The sequence below is a fragment of the Ipomoea nil genome, unplaced genomic scaffold (genome assembly GCF_001879475.1).
Source record: "Ipomoea nil cultivar Tokyo-kokei standard unplaced genomic scaffold, Asagao_1.1 scaffold3043, whole genome shotgun sequence".
Lineage (NCBI taxonomy): Eukaryota > Viridiplantae > Streptophyta > Magnoliopsida > Solanales > Convolvulaceae > Ipomoea > Ipomoea nil.
Genome location: NW_017619471.1, coordinates 214,413 through 235,727, shown reverse-complemented (window position 1 = coordinate 235,727; position 21,315 = coordinate 214,413). Strand labels below are relative to the sequence as shown.

At 37.9% G+C, this 21,315-nt stretch overlaps 2 protein-coding genes across 2 annotated transcripts; one reads left to right on the top strand and one right to left on the bottom strand.

Moving 5' to 3' along the window:
* Window positions 1-3,528: 3,528 nt before the first annotated feature.
* LOC109163772 lies at window positions 3,529-4,263 on the bottom strand. The gene is made up of 2 exons (XM_019312477.1): window positions 3,778-4,263; window positions 3,529-3,681 (listed from the first exon to the last, which is right to left on the bottom strand). The coding sequence occupies exons 1-2, from the start codon at window positions 4,261-4,263 to the stop codon at window positions 3,529-3,531; spliced, it is 639 nt and encodes a 212-aa protein (XP_019168022.1).
* Window positions 4,264-12,499: 8,236 nt separating this feature from the next.
* Window positions 12,500-19,576, top strand: LOC109163831 (vacuole membrane protein KMS1). Its single transcript, XM_019312545.1, has 8 exons — window positions 12,500-13,013; window positions 16,009-16,217; window positions 16,474-16,552; window positions 17,441-17,740; window positions 18,116-18,264; window positions 18,576-18,692; window positions 18,845-19,024; window positions 19,142-19,576. Exons 1-8 carry the CDS (start codon window positions 12,938-12,940, stop codon window positions 19,313-19,315), a joined length of 1,284 nt encoding a protein of 427 aa, XP_019168090.1. The 5' UTR covers window positions 12,500-12,937; the 3' UTR covers window positions 19,316-19,576.
* The last annotated feature ends 1,739 nt before the right edge of the window (window positions 19,577-21,315 follow it).

Sequence of the window (21,315 nt, the reverse complement as noted above, 5' to 3'; positions counted from 1 at the left end):
AAATTAAAGGTTTGTTACTTCTAATATAGCACAACTTTTGTTTTAAGGCAATTACTTTATCAAAAGGAGAAGTATTGCCCAACTCTTAAGGAAAGAGGGAGATAGATTTGCCCTGAAAGGGATGGTAGAGCGCTGATGTATAATTGTCATACCTAAATGTTACTAGTTCAATTTTTGTCAATATCCTTTCGGTTGAGTCCTTCATATGGGATATTCGTAGTTTAGTTTACCTCTCATGTATGGTTTGTGGACTAATATACAGAAGTGGGTTTGTCCCGTGCACACCTTTGGATAATGGTTGTGGGTTTCCCTTGTCACACACCATAAATAAATAAATAAATAAGAAGATTGATTCTCACCTTCATTCCACAAGCATAGTTAATGTTGAAAATGACATTTTCAATCCATTACTTATAAATTTTGTTACCATTAACAATTTATTTTGAATTTCCAAATAATTAAAGGGTATATTGGTAATTTTTTAAAATTTCCCAAATTCCCTCCATGAATCTTCATATATATGATACTCTTATCGCAAAATTCTTGCTAAATACTTTTTTGTCTTGATTGAGGAGGAATCCGGGAAGCAATAATGATAACCAACAAATTACTTAGGATTGAAGTTACACCGAATTGTAAGTTTAATATGTTAGTTTATTACAATTTTTTCTTTTGTTGAATGTAAATTACCCCTTTTGATATCCCATTGAGTTCATACCATAATGAGTAATGTATGCAATTTAGTTATTTTAATATGGTAATTGCTTGTTTGTAGAGGATTATACAAAAGGTGAAGCAATGTATTACTATTTTAATGAGTTCATTCCAGCAATGGTCCTCTGACTATTGCGATTTTTCAAAATTAGTCCCCGTCTTTTAATTTGGATAGAATAGACCCTTGACTATCAGATTTATTCCAGCATTGGTCCTTCCGTCAACCTTCAGTTTGTTAGGCGTTAGTGTAGGGGCTAAAATTGTCATTTCATTTGATTTCTTTCTTCTTCCTCTTTTTCTTGGTGTCCACTACCGATGAATGTGCCAGAAACAATATAGAGACTCTACCACTTCACTCTCCATCTTCACCCACTTCCTTTTCTCCTATTTCCTTCCATTGTTTCCTCACGTCCCTCCATTTCTCTACCTTCCAACCTCCCCGCCACCGTTACCGTTCTTCGCCCAATTTCGTCTCTTTCCGCACCAAAACTTCCTATACTCAAACATAAACCGCTCATTTCCTCCCTTTCCAAGACAATTTGGAAAGGCCCATCACTTGTGACGTGTTTATCATCCTCCGGGAATAACATCTCGACCGCCACCGAGCCGAAGCGGAAGCCGCAAGGTGCAAAGATTATTCCTTTGATTATTTATGTTTCTGTTGGGCTTCTGGTTCTATTTGTCGTCCCAAAACCTGCCGAAGTTTCTGCTTAGGCGTGGAAATTACTTGCTATCTTCCTCTCTAGTCTCCACTATCGCCGGTTTGGTTCTCAGTCCATTGCCGGTCAGGACTTGGGCTTTCTTGGAGCAAAATTAGGCTGGCACTATACTATTAACTATAAATCAAAACTTAATAATGAATTGGCATAATTCTGAAATTGCAGGACCACATGGGCATTTTCCTCTCTCTACTTGTGTAGAACCTTAGAAAATTGCAGAATCACATTAGTATAAATTCTTGTTATGATCGTTCTTCTTTAATTTCCTACACTTCACCTGTAGTGGATGCTAAGGAAAAGAGGAAGAAGAAAGCAAGCTAATGAAATGACCATTTTAGCCCCAAAACTAACGCCTAACAAATTGAAGGTTGACGGAAGGACCAATGCTGGAACAAATGTGATAGTCAATGGTCTATTATGTCCAAATTAAAAGATGATGACTAATTTTGAAAAATTGCAATAGTCAGAGGACCATTGTTGGAATTAACTCATATTTTAATCTAAGCAGTATTTTTGTGTATTATTGTATTTTGTTGGAGATGCAATCCTTTTTCACCATATCATGAAGTTGGTTTTAGATTTAGTGAAAGTTGGATGGATGAGATAACTACTTTATTGGTCTTAAGATGAAGCAAATAGTGAATAAAAACATATAATTATCTAGACATACACAACCAATTAGTAGTTAATACACTCGGGAAGATTTAGTACAACATCCAACATTTATTATGAATCAGTGTTAGGAACATTTGTAATTAGATTTTGATGATACCAAACAATAGGAGTTTAGACCCCCAATTATTTTACTTTCTAGACTTAGGATATTTCTACTTAACATTCGAATCAAACTGAATGGTACCTCAAGTAGTAAAAATGTATAAATCCGAATGGACTCTCAGAAGACAATCCTAACAATGATTTGAAGAGTAACCTGAGTGGCTAACTCTCAAATGAGACAAAGACAACGAGTCGAAGATCAACCCGAGGGGTTATCTTCCGAATAGACCAGATCAAGAAGATGAGCAACCCAAGTGGTTATCTCTAGTTTGAGACTGAAGACTGAAGACTGTAGATTTGAAGAGTGGAAGATTATCAAGACCGAGAGGCTACAAAGACTGAATGACGGAAGGGTCGGTCTTCCATTCGTAGTGTATCAAGACCAAATGGTAAAGTCAACTATTCATACCTAAAGGGTCACAAATGTCAAAGATAGGAAGGACCTACCCTTTCGAGGAGTTAAGGGATGAGTGGTAAGGTTAACCATTTGTATCCGAGAGGACCTAAGGCTCAAGGCGTTAACCTAGTTAACTACTCGATAGGACTGCTCGAGACATTCTCTGAGCTATACAGTCTGAAACCTTAAAAGGTTAAGTGAATATGTTCAAGGAAAAGTGAGTCCTAAGAACATATCCCGAGGTTGATATTCCATTAAATGCCCTGACCTTTTGTACAAACCCTCCAGATTACCCGCCAATCTCTACCCGCTTGTCACTAAGGCATTTGAAAATAATTTTCCCTCCAACGGAACTATTTTTCACCCTCCCTACAAATACCCTCTTCCTTAACTGAAGAAGCTCCTGGTTAATTTGAGATTTCTAAGTGTGAAAAACATTCTAGCGTTCTAGTATTTACGACCAGTGCGATAAAGAGAAAAGAGAGACCAAAGCTTAAAGATCATATCCAGATTTTCAAGAGTCTTGAGCTGCTTCTAACTTTGAAGATCCAGATTCAAGAAGCCAATAACTCTCAGTTGGAGAAGAAGAAACTTTATTTCTTTAACATGTATTCTCTAATCGGTTGTAGTAGAAAGAGGCAAAGTAAACTCGGTTTTGAGTTGAAAAACCTGTTTGGTGTGGTTCACTACCAGCTTTGTGGTCAAGGGTTGAACGTCCTGAGAATTGTACTAGAGATGGTGCAATCCTTCACGAGTTACGAAGAAGAGTGGAGTAGGCTAGTTATAGCCGAACCACTATAAAAATCGCTCATTTTCCGTCTCTTTATTATTATTGCTTTACATCTGCATTAAACAACCAAACCTAAAGTTTAACAAGCAAAACCTTACATGAAAACTATGATCTCGCACTTCTCTTTCTTTCTACTCTTCCTTAAGTGATAGAATTTGCTTCTCAAACTGGCTTATTATGCTCATCATCTCATTATTTTTTAGCACAATGCTCTTGATAGATTCGCATTCAGCCAATAGTTGAGCATCCTCTTCTTTGAATTTGGCATGAGTGTTCTTCACATACTTGAAGTCATTCATCAATTTAAGAACTGAATCCATAGGATCTTCATCACAACTAGACTCGAACTCACACTAGGTAAAAGAGGATTGAGAGTTTACCTCTTCGTCTTTTGTCATCAAGCATAAGTCCTCATCAGAATCTTGCTGGTTGTAGAGACATATGAGTCCCTTCTCATCACCTGAGCTTTCGCTCTCTGAACTCGAGCTGGAGGTGCACTGCTCAGGTGTCGCCTTCTCGACTGACTCTTCTATCACTAGTGCCTTTATCCTCCTGTCACCTTTTGTGTGACTAGACGAGTTGTTAGCGCTTCGACCACTTGTTTCTCCAGGGGAATTCCTCGGGTTGCTACTGTTGCCAGCACTCCTTGGTTTGTCTTGGTGCTTCCGGACCACCAGATAAGGGCATTCCGCCTTACAGTGCCCTGGCTTCCTGCAATTGTAGCATAGAGATTGCAACTCCTCGGAGTCCCTACTCTTCAAGGTATTTGACCTCTCAGAGTTTCTCCGAATTGAGGAAGATGGTGTTGCTAGAGAGCTTTGTGGGTTGTTCTTCCTCATGAACCTCTTAAACTTCTTGACAAACATGGCAAACTACTCGTCAGTTAAAAAATTAGCAGGGTTAGAGTTGGACCTGGATGAAATTGAGGGTTGTTGGTCAGCAACCAACATGACATTTCTAGGCTCGAGTTCCTCTTCCCGTCTCAATTTTCTTTCAAACTCGTAGGCCATTAGGTTGCTGAAGATTTGAGATGTCTAGATTGTCTTCAGGTCTCTGTGGACACGCATTGCTATAACCTTCATCTCCCATGATTTGGGTAGTCCTTGGAGAATCTTCAGATTGATCTCCTTCTAGCTCAACTCCTTTCCTAGGTCTGTAATCTCGCTAAAGAGCTTCATAAATCGAGTCTCTATCTCAGCTATGTTTTCGCCAATCTTCATCTTGAAGTCCTCGAACTTCTTCATTGCGGTAGTCAACTTATTTTCCTTCTCCTGCTCGTCCCCTTCTCTAATCTACATCAAGATATTCCACATCTCCTTTGCAGATGTGCATTTTCTGATCCTAGGGAGTAAGGTATCATCGATTGTCTTGAATAGAATGTCCTTGGCTATGTTGTCCAAGTTGTTCCTCATTCGGTCTTCAGTGGTCCATGCATATTTAGACTTGACCAGGTATATAAAACCCCCTAAAAACAGGCTAATTAAAAACCTTAAACATGCAGATAACATAACTAAACAACAAACACAGTGGAAGACTAAGAGATAACTGGATAAACATAAATCCAAGTCATAGGGTGTTATGCCACGTTCACCAACAAGGATGAACGCTACGGCAATATCTGCATTGTTTACAACTATCCAAAGTCTCAAAAGTCTACAACTAGAGCGGCACACAGGCCATAGAACAAACGGGAGAAGCTATGCTAACAGGCACTAGACTGCGCACTCGCCTAGACATCACCTGAAAGAACACAATAAAACATGGGACGACGCCCGGTCAGCGAATAAAGCTGGTAACCCACCAATACATGTGAAATAACATACATAAGTAAGATATAAGTTGTAAAGCCATTTTCGAAACGGAATACATAAGTATATAAGTACAAAACCAAGAGCAATAATCAACACAAGACTCAACACTCTCTCGATCAAGGATACGGGAACACATCCCAAACCACAAAGGCTAACCAAAGCACAAAGGATAAAGACAAGACCGATGGCAACACATGCCTTGTGACTACACACGTCACAAGAAAGAGATTCATAACCATGGCTACACAAGCCCTCGTGACATCACCCATCACGAGTTGATATGCATTCCTTATGCCCGGTTCCAACCTTATGGCTACCCCCAACCTTGTATCTTCTTCTAACCATTACCTCCAGGACCCCTTACTTCTTAGTCCAACCTTTTCCCTCCTGGGACCGTCGTCCCCCACCAACAAACCACCAACAAGACCACCAATTTCATAGTACACGAGGGTACCGTACACACACACGGCAACACATGCCACCCAAGAATCACGTGAACCTTACACAAAGGTCACAACTCCATAATCACGTCACGGCCACCACGAGGACCGCTGCAATACCTTGGTGACTAGTGTCCCATACCACTAATCGTGCAATCCAGGGAAAGCCACACACACATCACACCACAACAGGAATCAATCAACGGATCACAACGAAGATATGAAACCATGCTCAATCAAGGAACGGGTCACAGCCCAATAACAACAACGATGAATAACACAAGTTATCATCAACCAATAGGAAGGTACAAACAACGCACACGCTAGCATTTAAACACCGAACTAGCATGCTTATCAAACGGGTAAACCAGACGTAGTTCTAAAGAACACACAAGACTCATCACGGTTCAACGAAACACAATGTTGAACACTTAGCACGATTCACGACACCAGAACCTACATGGAATCCTACCATATAGTTCTAGACATACGAAACATCAAGAAGACACTCAAATAGTTCCACAAAAGAACATCGGGAAGTCAAAAGACCAAATACCAAGTCAAAAGAATCACGGGGAACAAATCCCCAAACAAAACCAACTTGTGTACCCGCGGGTGGGCCCACGGGTAGGCCCCTACCCGTGGTCCTACCCGCGGGTACAGGCTCCTCCACCCAGTGTACCCCGCGGGTGGGCGACGGGTGGGCCTCCTACCCGCCGTTCCGCCCGCGGGCTGTACCACAAAACCACACTTTGCGGATTTTTCATCTCCAACTCAAATTCAAGTCCAAAACATGCCAAATCTCACCAAATACAACAAAATGACTTGAATCAAAGGAAATGCCAAGCAATGGCACACAAGAACCCTAAACACAAGCTCTAGATATGCATTTTCACAAGATCATGCATCAACACTCACATTTCATAGCAAAACACATGTAGAATCCAAGAAATATTCATATAGGTAAGCAAAATAGGTTTTGTAGAGCACGGGTTACCTCTTGTAGACTAAAGACTTCACTTTACACCTCAACAAGCTCCTCTCAAGGCTCACCTTCCAAACCCACTTCAAGAACACACCAAAAAATCATAAAGATCCTATCTTTAAGAAAAGACACCTTAGATAAAACCAAAAACACAAGATGAACTTAGATCTTACCCTCCTAGATTCCCAAATATATGAAAGGTTGAATCTTGGAAGCAACTCTTGAAGTTTTGGCAAGGCTCCAACTTGGCTTGGAAGAAAAGCTACTCACCTTTTAGAGAGAGGATGGAGCTAGATTTTTAGAAAAGTGTAAGGAGAGAATGAAGGTGGTCTTACTAGGTTAGGTTACATTACCAATAACAAGTGAAAGGTTAAGAATACCCTTACTAACATAAGGAAGTGTAAGAAACAAGGGAACTCCTTACAAAGCTCAAGGTACAATTTTGACTTTGGAGTTGACTAGTTAATTACTAATCCCCAACTATTAAATTTCAGGAATTTAAGGAATTAAATTACAAATTGAAATATGATTAATTACTCAATTAATCCCTTAATTAGATTTGGATTTTCGGGGTGCACAAGGTACGCATGTGCATCTAATCCTTGTGCTACTCGGTTAACATTGAGCATCATAATTTGCACAGGACCCTCCGTTATAACCTCCCGCATCTCATCGTGGAGAAAAGAGAGGTGCGCCTGCAAAACACCTCCCAGTCATCAAATTTGCTCAATTTAAACATAGGATGCTTAGAGTGGTGATGATCCATATTATTTGGAAAATAATACGTGCAAAGGGAAATTGGGTTTGAGATTTTGAATAGAGATCAACAGGCAGTATATTCAGTCGCCGTACTTATACCCAGAAGACCAAAATTCCTCAGTATTTCAAAACCTTTCAAGGGCATTAATGTCTTCATCCGGTCGCAATTTAATTTCGCCCAAACCCATTCTTGCAACAACCAGACCCATTTTCGAAAGGTATATAAGATTATAAGTCTAAAACTCAGTTGAATCTAGCTGGCATTGCAAAGGCTAATAGGTCTGAGTTGGGATACCTTTTCCAAATGGGGGATTTTCGGAATGAGAGCCAAAAGGTATCATTGAGGCTATCCAACAGTAGACTGTTTAGTTTTAAGATGCTACGTCCTACTATGCTCTAATTGTGTTGGTAGAACGCAACTGGAATACCATCTAGGTTTGGTGATTTGAAAAAGCCTTGTCAAAGAGAGCTTGTTTTATTTCATCTTCCGTGAAAGACCTGTTTAAATCATCCCAAACAGTCCCATGACCTGCTGGGAATGCTATAGGTTCAATCGGTATTATGACCTCATCCTCTGGTTTCTACTTTCTAAAACAACTACAGATAAAATCCTAGACCATATCCTTTAGTCAAGTTTCCTCTACCACCCAAGTGCCTTCGCCATCTAGTAGTGTAGTGATTTTGCTACTACCGACATATGGTAAAAACGGGTATTTCACTCCCCCGAGGTGATCCAATCTTCTTTTGACTTTTGGAACCAATGCAGTTCTTCTTGATGGAGCACCTCGTCCAGCTCTTTTATGAGTTTTTCTTTTAGCTTCATTTAGCCTTTTGAGAAATTGCATTGGATTCCAGCAATCCTAACCTTTAATCTGTCTCGTTTCTTGAAAATATTTCCAAATTGGGAATGGCTCCATTGTTTTAGACTTTTTGCAAGTTTTGCATAGGTTTCCATCTGCATCCTAGGTATTGCTCACTACACTACGAAAGTGAGGATGAAACAGCCATGGGGCTTGGAATCTAAATGGGCAGGGTTACTTGGGGATTAGCCCCAGCTTGTTTTGTAGTAAGATCGGGCAGTGATTAGATCCTATTCGTGGTAGATGGGACACTGTTGCTTCTTGAAATCTTTCTCTCCACTCTAATTTGCAAACTGTTCTGTCTAATCGCGCCCCCTTCTATGATGAATTCGCTTGTCCATGGGTCGACGTAAACCGGTTGCCTGAAAATCTCACGTCTACCAAACCTTCTTTAAACATCCACGTAACGAACTGTGTGCACCTCTAGTTGTTAATAGTGAGGGCATTTGAAATTTCATTTATTGATAGCACAACATTAAAATCTCCCATGCAGATACATGGTCCCGTAATATGATAGTTATTAGCCCTAAGGTCTTCCCAAAGTGTCCTGCGAAGATGTCCTTTAATTTTGGATTGCCATTGACGAAGGTGATCCACTAGGAGGGAGAGCCATGCTCAGCAACTTTTATATACACAAACTAAGGGTGAGTTGCTACGACATTCACCTTAATCTCGTTTTGCCAAAATAGCCAGATACCACTATTGAAGTCGACTACCTCCACTCTCAACCAAGTATCATACCCAATTGATTTAAAGACAGCATCTGCATGCACACCTGAGACCTTAGTCTCAAATAAGTAGAAGATTTATGGGCGAATGTTGCGAATCAAATCCTTTAAAAAGCACAAGAAGCCACGAGATGCGACACCTTGATAGTTCCATGAGATACACTACATGTTTAGAAGAAAAAAAAAAAGGAAAAGAGACAAAAACCAAGAAAACAAGCAAACCTGATAAAATACCATAGTCATCCTGTTGAACTAGGGAATTCGGAGTCCTCGATTCCATCCCTCTTCCATATCTACGCCTGGTAGGGGATTATCACTAAGGGGGGGGACTTTGGAAATGCTCCGGCATATCACATTCGTTTGTTTCCTGCCCCTTCAATTTGGACTATCAAGCGAGTGATATCTCCATCCTTAGTGCCTCAAACCATGATGTGCTCTGCCTTGGATGCAACTTGTCTAGGTACCTTATTCATAAAGTTGGTTTTAATTTTCTGGCTTCCACATTGATCATACCTCTTTGGGGTGACATTATGTCTCCACATTCTTCCTTGGGCGATACCCAATATTGTGTAGCACCGGCTGCCTTCCTCATCGACTCTGAAAGCTTTTCTGGTTCCTAATCTCCCATGCTCTGGGCGAATCATTTACTTCGATCCCAGCCTCGTTGTCTTTCCAATTTAAGGCTGCAAACCTCGAACTTCCGCCTTCTTCCACCAGGTCTGCTGTTGGTCGCTGCTCATTCCTCGGGTTCCCCTCTGTTATTCTCCTCCTTCTCTGCCTGCGGGGTGCTAGTATCCATGGTCCAAAGTTTTCCACATCTTTTGGAGGTGGTCTTGCATCAGCTCCCTTTCCAGCTTTCTAGCCCCCATGTATTGACGTATGCTCGCTACCTGACACACTTGTATCCTTTCTTGGATTCCTCTTTTGTCAAATGGTTTGCAATCTGCGTTATCTATGTGTGTATTGGGCTTGACATTTTCACGACGGATCACATGGAATGTTTCTCTATTCTTACTTTATTTATCTAATAATTCATGATGTGTTGCGTATCGATTTGATGAATTAATGAATTCCTTTTCTTTTTTTTTTTGTTTAAAAAAGTAGGAAAAATATTTTTTTTTTTTTAAATTAGGAAATCTTTTGTCCCTGCTAGGGGTGTGTTTGGTTCGCACATTGGGAATCAGAATGTGTATTAAATACATGGTAATGGGTTTTGGTGAAAGTATTTTACATGTTTGGTAGTAAGGTGGAATGGGAATGATTAGGCTAAAGATGAATAATGGGATGAAATCCTTATAAAATAAGGGAATGAGTTTTTCTATTAATGGAGTATTTCAAGTCCTTAGTAGTGTTTTTCATTTTGGCATGTAGTGAGCTCTCCCATATGGGAGGTCATGAATTCGAGCCTCAAGGGAGGCGTTGTTGACTCTTGTGCTTCATTAGGTTGAGAAAGTATATTTGAACAGATACTACAATGTAATAATAAGGGTCAAATAGGCTACTTAACTGCACACCAAAGTGCAATTACGCCATTGAACTAAAAAAGAATGCAATTAAACCATTGAACAACACAAAAATATGCAATTTAGCCCAAAATGACTTGTTTACCTGATGTAGCAAGTTATCGATTTTAAAATTAAATTTTTAAAATAATTTTAAATAAATAAATAATTAAAATATTAAAAAAAAAAAAACAGAAACTGACGGTCGGAGTCGATTTGTCTCCGGCCGCCATTTTTTTTTTTAATATTTTAATTATTTATTTATTAAAAATTATTTTAAAAAATTAATTTTAAAATTGGTAAATTGCTACTCTAGGTAAACAAGCCATTTTGGGCTAAATTATATTTTTTTGTATTGTTCAATGACTCAATTACATTCTTTTTGAGTTCAATGACCTAATTGTACTTTGGTGTATAGTTGGGTAAGAGCATCTCCAATGGGGCTTCAAATCTTCAAATTTTAACCCCATATCGCCATTTTTGCAACTCCAATGTGAGTTTGCAAAACTCCATAACGCCAAAATGTTTGGCGTTGATGAACAGTGCTGCGCCAAATTTGGCGCAACACTGTTCATTAACGGCAAATGGAAAAGGGTAGAAAATGTACCATTTTGCCCTTGTTTCTTTTTTATAATTACAATTGTATTCTTTATTTGTTTTATATGTAATTTTTTATTTTGTTAAATACTTATATTTAAAATTTGTATAATTAAATAAAATTTATACCATTTAAAAGATCTATTGAGACGATCGAAACAAGACTAATATTGAATATATATTAATTAAAGGGAAAATGTCACTTTTTGCCCCTGAGTTATATACTTATAGCACTTTTCCCCCTCAATTATTTAGGTAAGCACATTAGCCCCCTCAATTATTCTAAAAGTGGTGCTTTTTCCCCATGATATATTAAATTGACATTTATACCCTTAAAGTAAACATTTTATTTATTTTACTACTCCAACAAATTATTGCATATACGTAGGGATGACCACGGATCGGTTTGAATTGAACCGGATACTAAAGCAATCGAATTAATAGTTTTCGGTTATAATTCAAATCTAGAACCCAATATTTAAATATCAATTTATTAAAATTATGTATCAAAAAAATTGAATCTTGAACCGTGAATTGGCGGTTCCAAACTCGATTCGCGATTTTGAACCGTCTTTATTTTAAAATCTTATTTTTTATTTTAAAATAGTATAAATTCAACAATAAATGTATTTTATTTTTTCAATTCGAAACATGAACCGTACGTTGCGGTTCACGATTTTAATAAACTCTAAATATCGAATTTCGATTCTAAATTGTAATTGGAATATTTCGGTTTGGTTGCTATAGTGTTTGTTTGGTTTGAACCAAATTATGGTCATAATTTGTTGGAGAAAAAAATAAATTAAATATTTAGTTTAAGGGTAAATTTGTCCATTTAACATTTCAGGGGGAAAAGCAGCCACTTCAATAATTTAGGGAGAAAAAATGCTATAGGTATATAACACAGGGGAAAAAGTGTCATTTTCCCTTAATTAAAATTTCAAATACATCAAACATAGAACATAATAAAAGTTAAAATACATGCAACATATGTAATTTAATGTACTAAATGTTGTATGCTATATTATTATTGTGGAATAAATTAAATTTTTAAAAAATATTGTTAAATTCAATTTTTTAAAATAATTAATGTTATAAAAATATTACTGTTAATAAAAATTATTATTTACATCACAAGTTATATTAAACTAATTAAATTCGAACAAATAATTAAAAAATCAAATTATTTTAGTGTAAAAATTTGGTATTTTGGTGTAAATGGGATGAAGATGAATAAAATTTGGTGTGAGAATAGGCTGAGAATATTTTTTTTGATGTGACATTTGCTGAAAATATTTGATGTTTTAGAGATAGATGAGTTGGAGATACTCTAACTATTTGACCCTTATTCCAACCAATAATAATCACTTTCACACGGAGTGCTAAACCTGCCAACCAAACACAAGTCTATATGATGTCTGAATTTAGACATCCTTGCGATACGGCCTCATAGAATTCTTTGCGAGAAGAAGAAATATCAGTCTTTGTATGACTGAATCGTATCTGGGTTTTTTCTTTTCCCAGGTCATTGGTCTATTCCTATTCCCCTTCCCATTTCCCCATTCGTGAGGAGAGACAGAGCTCATACCCGGTGGATCTCATGCTAAATTTGCTTGGACTCAACCAACGGATTTCAGAATACTCAGATCTCTATTGAAAACTGCCTTTTTTTTTCTTCACTTCTTCTTGCCTCTTCAAAGTAATCTCACTATTAGATTCGTCATCTCCGTCATCAGATTAGATTGCATATACACGGTAGACAGACACACAGTTTGAGATGGTTTTGATGACTTTCTAGAGTATATCGGTAACTGATTAGAAAAAAAAAAAAAAAAAAAAAAAGGAACAGAAAATTGCAATGGGTTCGAAGAAAAAAACATCTTCTTCCAAGAATTCGCTTTCTGTTTCTCAGGGGAACAATACGTCGATTGCGGGCAAGTTTTCCTCCTTACTCTCTTATGATAAATTTGTAGACATTTGGTTTTGATGTATTGATTTTGTTCTTAGTCTTGGGTCTTCTTCATTCTCTTGAGAGTTTATTTATTATTATTTTTTTAAATTATTATTAGAATGATTTTGGGATAACTTGATTGCTTGCAAGTGTAAATATGATTGTTGCGTGCCCGTAAGAAAGATTTATGCCTCCTTGGAGGAAATATCTGTAATTGATGCATGTGCCCTAGTTTTGTAGGCTACAAAATGGAAATATTTTGAATCTCAGAGACAGAATGTTTTTAGGGATTAGATTGGGGCATTAAATTAAGTATGATCACAGAGGTTAGGTTTTAGGAAATCTATAAGATACAAATAATTGATTGGAGATGGCTCTGTGGAATGTGTTGAATAGTTGGTTGTCCGAGGTGGAGGAAATTCAGTGGTCAGGTATTTACTTTGTTTCAGATAGGTTCATTTTGCCTTTGCATAGTAGATGTAATAATGGATTTTCGTAATTTGTATTTATATATGGACTTCTGGTAGCTGTTAACTGAAGGTGAGTACGTGACCTGAACGTGCTTAGTTCAATTGATAAGTTTTCTTGGTCACATGAAAGTATGGAACAAACACTATGTACACTAACTATTCTGATTTCTGACATCGAATGAGCATTTTCTTAATAAAAGAAGATTCTTTTTGTCATAAGAATAAGGGCTAGATGTTGAAGTGCTTTTTTTTTTTTTTTTGAGGTATTTATCAAAAGTTGATGGGGTTCAATTGAAGAAGTCATTTCTCTAGGATATAGAAATAGCTAAGCACTTAGGGTTTATTATACAACACTTTTGCAACTCACAAATTCGTGATGCCATAAAGACAAAATTATTAAATATTGTTGTATTCAGAATTTCAGATATTGTCGTTAGTATCATAATGTGAAATAAACCACCTTGGCAAGGATGCCTTGTTTACATTTATCTGTACATTATTTGCATTTTGATTTGTCATCTCATGCATTCTGCTAATCTGCTCTATGCTTTCAAAATTTAGAAGATATTTTCTATTAATGTTGTTGTAGTAGTATCAAAGATCCCATTTTTTCTGTAGTATTCTTGAGTAGGCCCTTACTGAAAAGAGAAGTGTTGAACTTAAATAACTTCAAGGAAGTCTTGTGTTGTGGAGTTGAGCCAAGGACTATTTTAGAGTCTTGCATTAGTGACAAGAGTTGCTAAAATTAGCTGTACTGCATGGGGGTCTAAGTAATAGATTTAAGAATTGTCAATACCCTTTTCAGAAAGTATTGGGCACCTTGAGTTTGTAAAATTCTAAAAGCTACTGTTTTACTATATAATGCTATACAGACTTTAGCTAATTGGTTTATGAATGATTGAATGGATCAAGTTGCAAATCTTGTATTTATTTTCTTCAAGTGAGGGTTCTGAAACATCAAAGTATTTAGAACTTGAAAGTTGGAATTTGATTAAGGTTTTGACATTAATTCTGTTTCTAACTTAAAGGAAAAACGTGATGGTATAATGACTTTAGTCCATGACCATACAGCTATACTCCTTTTAGGGGTTTTCCACAGAAATGACAGAATCCTTCACCTGTCTTTCATTTAACTGTATCAACCAAGGCTGTGTTTGGTAGAAGATGGAAAATCATAGTCAAAGGAAAATAATCCTTGGTCAATGGAAAATACACCTTTTTTTTTTTTTTTTCGGAAAATGACTTCCCCTTTTTCTGGGGGAAGTCATTTTCCGGACTCCACCCTCGCGAATTAGGGGAAGAGTGAGAGTTTCCTGCCTCGGCCACCGCCTGCTGCCTCGTAGTGATGGGCAGACAGTATGTCCGTCGTCTGCGGCGGAGGAATGGAAGTGAAAAGGGAGGCATTGCTCATGAACTACCTGAGATCTGCCATTCCATAGTGATCCTGCATTATTTCATCACCGACTTTCAATTCGTTATATGGCAAATAAATATGAAACTCAAACGAAAGGAAAGATGAGAGTGGTAAAAGAGAGAAATAAGAAGAATGAAAAAGGGAGGGGAGGGGAGGTGGGGGAGGGGACAGAGGAGATAGAGATAAGGATTCTCAAAAAAAAGAAGAAAAGAGATAGAAATAAGGTAGGAGAATGGACCCATTACGTATTTGTTTCTAGTGCTAGTTGCAATTTAAAATATTTAATTATTAATTTTACTCATTTTCCAAATAACGAACCAAACACACTAAAACAGTTTTCTGAAATACAACCAAACACTGCAAAGGAAAATGTTATCTGGAAAATGAGTCATTTTCCAAAAGTCATTTTCCTGGTTTCCAAACACACCACAAGTGAATTAATATGGAGAATGGAATATCCTCCAAGTATGTAGTTAGCTGATGTGGTGTAACAAGTGAAAATTGACCTAGAAGATTGGGATTTAACTTCCTGCTTAGAACCTATAAGAGACTAGTTTTGGATGTATATTTATAAATAGTACTTACAAAAAATGTATAATTTAAAATAGGATTCAGAAATTATTGAATAAATCTAGATGGTTCTACAGAACATATCATTAATTTTGGGCTAAAATTACTCTCCTGTTTATGATCATTTTAAGAAGAATTAGACTTGAAGAATGAAGATCCACCATTCATTTCTGGCAACTTTTTAGTGTGCTATAAAAAATTTAGAATAAGCTTTGTGTAAGACCATCTCACATGAGACGTGTAATACTTTTAGGCTAAAAATGTAATACTTTTCAATGGTTCCATTAGAAGTATTATATTTTAGCCAAAAAGTATTACATGTGATGGTCTCACACAATGCTTATTCAAAAATTTATTGTATTTATGCATTGTGCTGCAATTTTAAAGCTGACCTAGGAAAGGGGAAAAAGAATAAAGAAGCCATCTCTTTTACTGCTCCTCACACACACACAGAAGAAATAAAGAGAACTACTTTTTATTTTCATTAGGTTTTTTATGATAATAGAAATGCTCTTGCTTTGCAGGCCTTCAAATGAAGCATCAACGTGAGCTAGAAAATTTGACTCTTATGACACAGCCTTTCAAAACAGCAAAGCTTTTCATTATTGCTGTAGTGCTCTACCTCAGGCGGTCACTCACATATCTTTTGTCACATATATGGTTTATGCTTTTGAGTAGTGTAGTTGTGCTTGCTGGGATAATGCTCTTGATTACTGATGGTTTCCATGGAAAGGTATTAGCATTGTATATTCCTTTCAATTTCTAAATGTATTCTATGTGGTAAACGGATTGCTATATTTGTTATGATTGGAAATATACTGCTATTATAAATGTGACGTACTGATATTTGAAAGCTAGAATACAATGAAGGACTACCTCTCATTTCTCGCTGTTTATTGTGTAAATATCTGAAGTATTGGAAAGCTGTCATAATTTATTTGAATATGTAATTAGCAATCTGAATTTTCCTTCTATGCTTGTCTATGCAGCACTTTGAAGAAGTTCTCAAGTATGTACAATTTGGGCTGTGGTGGGTGTCCCTTGGTGTTGCATCTTCTATTGGACTTGGTAAGGCTAATTACTTTAATCATTTTTTACGCACTCTGGTCTATTTTGCTAGCTTTAGGAGGATTATGCATTTATAATCTTTCAGTTTCTAAATTCTTATGCTTCTAATATCTTCCCTTGTATTCTCGTATAACTTAAGGATATTCAAGGTTGGGTTTAGTGCAGACGTGCAGTGGCCAAGTTCTAATTGTTTGTGCTTAGGTTGGGTCTGGTTTTGTAAACATGCACTCTGAAAAAGGGGTAAGATTGCATATAATACTTCCCCAGATCCAGGCTGATGTCAAAGCCTCGTGCTTTGGGTCCAACCTTTTTATTCAACTAAAGAGCTGATATGCTAATCCTTGATGATGATACATTTGCTTGTTATAATTTGGGATTAGCCCGCAATGCGCACTATATGGCTCCTTGATGTTGACAGATGTGAAGAATGTTGGAGGCCAGTCATCTCTTCACTGAAACAGTATTAAGTTAAGAGTGTTCAGGTCCTGATGTCTTGTGTAGAGTGTGGTCCGACCTGCAATGCAAGATTTATATTGATATTAAAAGTTCCAGAACTTTTGCATTCTGGAATCTGGATCTAAATTACCAGTAGGCTGGTAGTTTTATTCCTTGATAAATCACTATCTCTGCATGGCAGATGATGGCCAATTAACTACCACGTTTAATACAATGCAATTATCGGCAAATCGAGTGGTGTATAGTTTTTACTACAAATGTAAAGCCTTGGTAGTTCTAGGATCTAGAATATTTTTGTCCTGATTTCAGAATACTATAGTACTAGGATGAGGCCCAATTATTACCATGTAAAGCTAACTGGTATATAATTATATTTGTGTATTAAAGCCACCTTATCAGTGAATCTCATTTATTTATTTTGTTTGTCCACAGGATCTGGTTTGCACACATTTGTACTCTATCTTGGCCCTCACATTGCTTTGTTCACTATAAAAGCAATGCAGTGTGGCCGAGTTGACATCAAAAGTGCTCCATATGATACAATACAATTGAAAAGAACCCCTTCATGGCTTGGCAAAGAGTGTTCAGAGTTTGGACCCCCATTATTTCCCCCTTCTAGTGGCACAAGGGTTCCACTTAGCAGTATATTGCCTAATGTGCAATTAGAGGCTATACTGTGGGGTCTTGGGACTGCGCTTGGAGAGCTTCCGCCTTATTTTATTTCAAGAGCAGGTACAAGTGATCAAGTTTCTTCCTATCCTCAAGAGATTTACCTTATCTACCTAGCTGTTCTTTTGAAAATTGTCTAATTTTTCATCAATAGCTTTCCCTAAGAAGATTTAATGCTAATCAAAGATTTTCACCTACTTGACATTATTATAAATATATCTAAGAAGTTGGTGTTCTCAATTCTCGTCTTTCTAGTCTTCAACTTTGCTCTTAGCCAGTTTATGTGTTCCCTGGCTTAAGCTTAAAGAGTAAACATTGACAACTATCCCAAGTATGCCATTAGTTTATGCTTCTTTTGTTTTAGTTTTTTTTTTACCGTATTGACTGCTTGAATCCACCTGGTTTCTGTTGCTAATATATATCCACATCCTTGTGCAGCAAGAATTTCAGGCAGTAGAATGGAAGAATTGGATGCTTCCTCGACTGAAGACAAAGGATTTTTTGCCACTCATTTAAATCATATCAAGCACTGGTTTCTTTCAAATGCTCAATATTTGAACTTCGGCACAATCCTGCTACTTGCTTCGGTTAGTTTAATTTTCTGACATCGTTTTGGTTTCCTCACAAAATGGTTTTAATTTGCATATTACCAGTATTTATTGTACAGTGCCTTGGTATATATGAACCATATAACGTGTGCATTAGTTTTAAGTGGGAAATAAAAGAAAACATAAAGGAAGGGAATTACTGAGGAATAATTTCCCTCAGTTTTTTCTTTTCCAGTTTGGATGCAGTGTGGGGGTGCATATTAGGGGAGGTTGGTTACTGGTATTTTCTTGGTTTATGTATCTCCTCATTATATATACCCACCATTAATGATCTGATTTCACTTTTATAGGTTCCTAATCCTCTATTTGATCTGGCTGGCATAATGTGTGGACAATTTGGCATTCCGTTCTGGGAATTCTTTTTTGCTACTTTGATTGGAAAGGCTCTCATTAAAACTCATATACAGGTTTGCCAACAATCAAAATCCCAAGTCAAGTTTTTCTTATCTCATTTTAATTTCAATTTTTGCTTCGGTGCTTATGTAAAGCAGCTACGAGGCTAGGCTTGTCTCGTTTGTGAAATCTAAAGTTTGGTTCCTCGTGCATCTGCATTCTGCAGACTGTGTTTATTATTTCAGTGTGCAATAATCAACTCCTCGAGTGGATTGAAAATGAATTGATTTGGGTGCTCAGCTTTGTACCCGGCATTGATTCCATCCTACCCAACCTTGTCACCAAGCTTCACTCCATGAAAGAGAAGTACATGGCAACCAAACCCCACGTGCCTTCAAACATCAAGGTAACTTATTTCTATTCTTGTTTAAAACGCCTGCTTACTATTTTTGGCATTTGCAGATTTGTCACGATTGTGCTTGAAACTCTAGTATCTTTATCATTTATATATCCATCCCATTAGGTGAGCAATTGGGACTTCTCGTTCGCTTCAGTTTGGAACACCGTGGTATCCATCATGCTTTTGAACTTCTTCGTTAAGATAGTGAATGCGACAGCGCAAAGGTATCTTAAGAAACAGCAGGAGCGGGACTTGGCTGCTATGAAGGGCAAGGCGACGGTAGAAACAGATCATTAATCTAGACAACGAATATGCTGTTTGTTTACTACACTAATTAACAAAACAAATTTCACGAGTCACCGCTGAAATGTGGTTAGTCCTCCCTACCAGGAACTTGTATATCAGACAAAAACCAAAAGCGAATATGTTTTTATGTAGTGTGGGGATGAACATTATTTTTGGTGGCCAATTGAGTGCCACACTGCCATTCTTGACAATATGGAGTTTGTTTAACAATTCATGTTAGAAAAGTAGTAGTAGTAGTAGTATTCTTCATCATCTTGCCTTGCCCAAATAGCATTGTCAAAAAAAGAAAACAAAGTTTCCAAAATTAGAAAAAGGTAAAATGTCTAGTGCTCTTCTTAACATTGGAAATAGATGGATGAATACATTCACCCCTCAATTCACTCTTATGATTTTTATTTTTATTTTAATGAAATTAGTCAGATTTGTGAGGTACAAAATATAGTGGCCTGAGCTTGGTTTAAACTTAAAAGTATAAAAGCTGTATCAAAAATAAAAGAGAAAATGATCAAATGAGACTCTAAACTTTACCTGAAAAGTTAATTAGGTCCCTAAATTTTTAAAAAGTGTAATTATACCTTTTAAGATGTTAAATTGAGTCAATGAAACTCAAGAACAGATAAATGATCTACTATTACAGGTCATTTTAGTTCAGGCATCAATTCTGGCCGCCTTCCTCGAGAGAAAGCGACCGTTCGCCTTCTCTCAAGGAAGGCGACCTCCATGGAAGAAGGCGACTCGCCTTCTTCCATGGAAGGCTGGTGGCCTTCCTCGAGGGAAGACAGCCAGTTGGTCACCTTCTCTGGTAGATGGCGACCGGCGATCGATCGGCCGTTGTCGGTCGCCAGATTTTTGTCGGAACTGATGCTTGAATTGAAATGACCTATAATAGCAGGTCATTTATTCGTTCTTGGGCTTCATTGACTCAATTTAACATCTTAAAGGGTGAACTTGTACTTTTTAAAAGTTTAGGGATCTAATTGACTTTTCAGGTAAAGTTTAGAAACTTATTTGACTCTTTCCAAAATAAAATTGTAAAATGTGATAAGCCTTTAATTTCTGCTTTTATTGTGGTTTATTGGGGCACTCGTACAAGTTCTGTAAGCTGGCAAAAAGGTCAGGGTTATCTCCTGATGAATTCCCGCATACGGCTGAGTTGAGGGCGGGGGGTGGTAACCGGGGGCCATGACAGGTTGGGGGGTCATGGTTGATCCCGCTTGAGGGGAAGGAGAAGAGTGGGGCGGTGCATGAGGTGAAGGGGGGGGGGGGGGGGGGGGGGGGTTTGGGTTCTGGAGAGGTTGAGGCCGTACGACTGGAGCCAGGGAAGGGTGGTGAGGGGGTGGTGGTCGCGGCCGCAAAGAGAAGGAGGGAAGGGGATGTGGGTAGGGAGGATGTGCTAATGACGGAGGGGCCAAAAAACGGGTTTACAGCGGGTCCTATGGTGCAAGCCCGCCCATCGTCATGAGTACCACAAGTTGGAACTGTCGTGGCTTGGGCAATCCACGGACAGTTCGAGAATTGGTGGACCTAGTGTCTCGCAAGAAGCCCGATTTCGTTTACTTAATGGAAACTAAAGTGGGACGAATGCATGCAGAGAGGTTACGAGTTAAGATTGGATTTGAAGGCTTGTTCTATGTGGACAGTGTAGGTGTGGGGAGTGGTTTGGCATTGTTGTGGAGGAAGAATAATACTGCTAGACTGTTGAGTTACTCAAAGAATCACGTGGATGTTGAGGTAGCTATAAGGGGGGGGGGGGGGGGGGGGGGGGGGGGGGGGGGGGGGGGTTGTGGCGTATGACGTGTTTTTATGGATATCCACAGAGGTGTAGACAGAGGGATTCCTGGAAGTTGTTGAGTGGTTTGAAAGATAAGATAAGTCAACATTACCATGGGTAATGGTGGGGGACTTTAATGATCTTTTGTATCATCAGGAGAAGAGAGGGGGGAACCCACATCCGGATTATCTCCTGAGAGGTTTTGGGGAAACTATAGATC

What these genes read in the sequence shown, in the direction of transcription:
- LOC109163772 (XM_019312477.1), bottom strand. Translation starts at nt 4,263, where the DNA reads ATGTTTGTCAAGAAGTTTAAGAGGTTCATGAGGAAGAACAACCCACAA. An exon ending in TGATGACAAAAGACGAAGAG is followed by an intron (nt 3,682 to 3,777) that starts GTAAACTCTCAA and finishes AATGACTTCAAG; the next exon opens with TATGTGAAGAACACTCATGC.
- LOC109163831 (XM_019312545.1), top strand. Translation starts at nt 12,938, where the DNA reads ATGGGTTCGAAGAAAAAAACATCTTCTTCCAAGAATTCGCTTTCTGTT. An exon ending in CTGATGGTTTCCATGGAAAG is followed by an intron (nt 16,218 to 16,473) that starts GTATTAGCATTG and finishes TTGTCTATGCAG; the next exon opens with CACTTTGAAGAAGTTCTCAA. An exon ending in ACGTGCCTTCAAACATCAAG is followed by an intron (nt 19,025 to 19,141) that starts GTAACTTATTTC and finishes CCATCCCATTAG; the next exon opens with GTGAGCAATTGGGACTTCTC.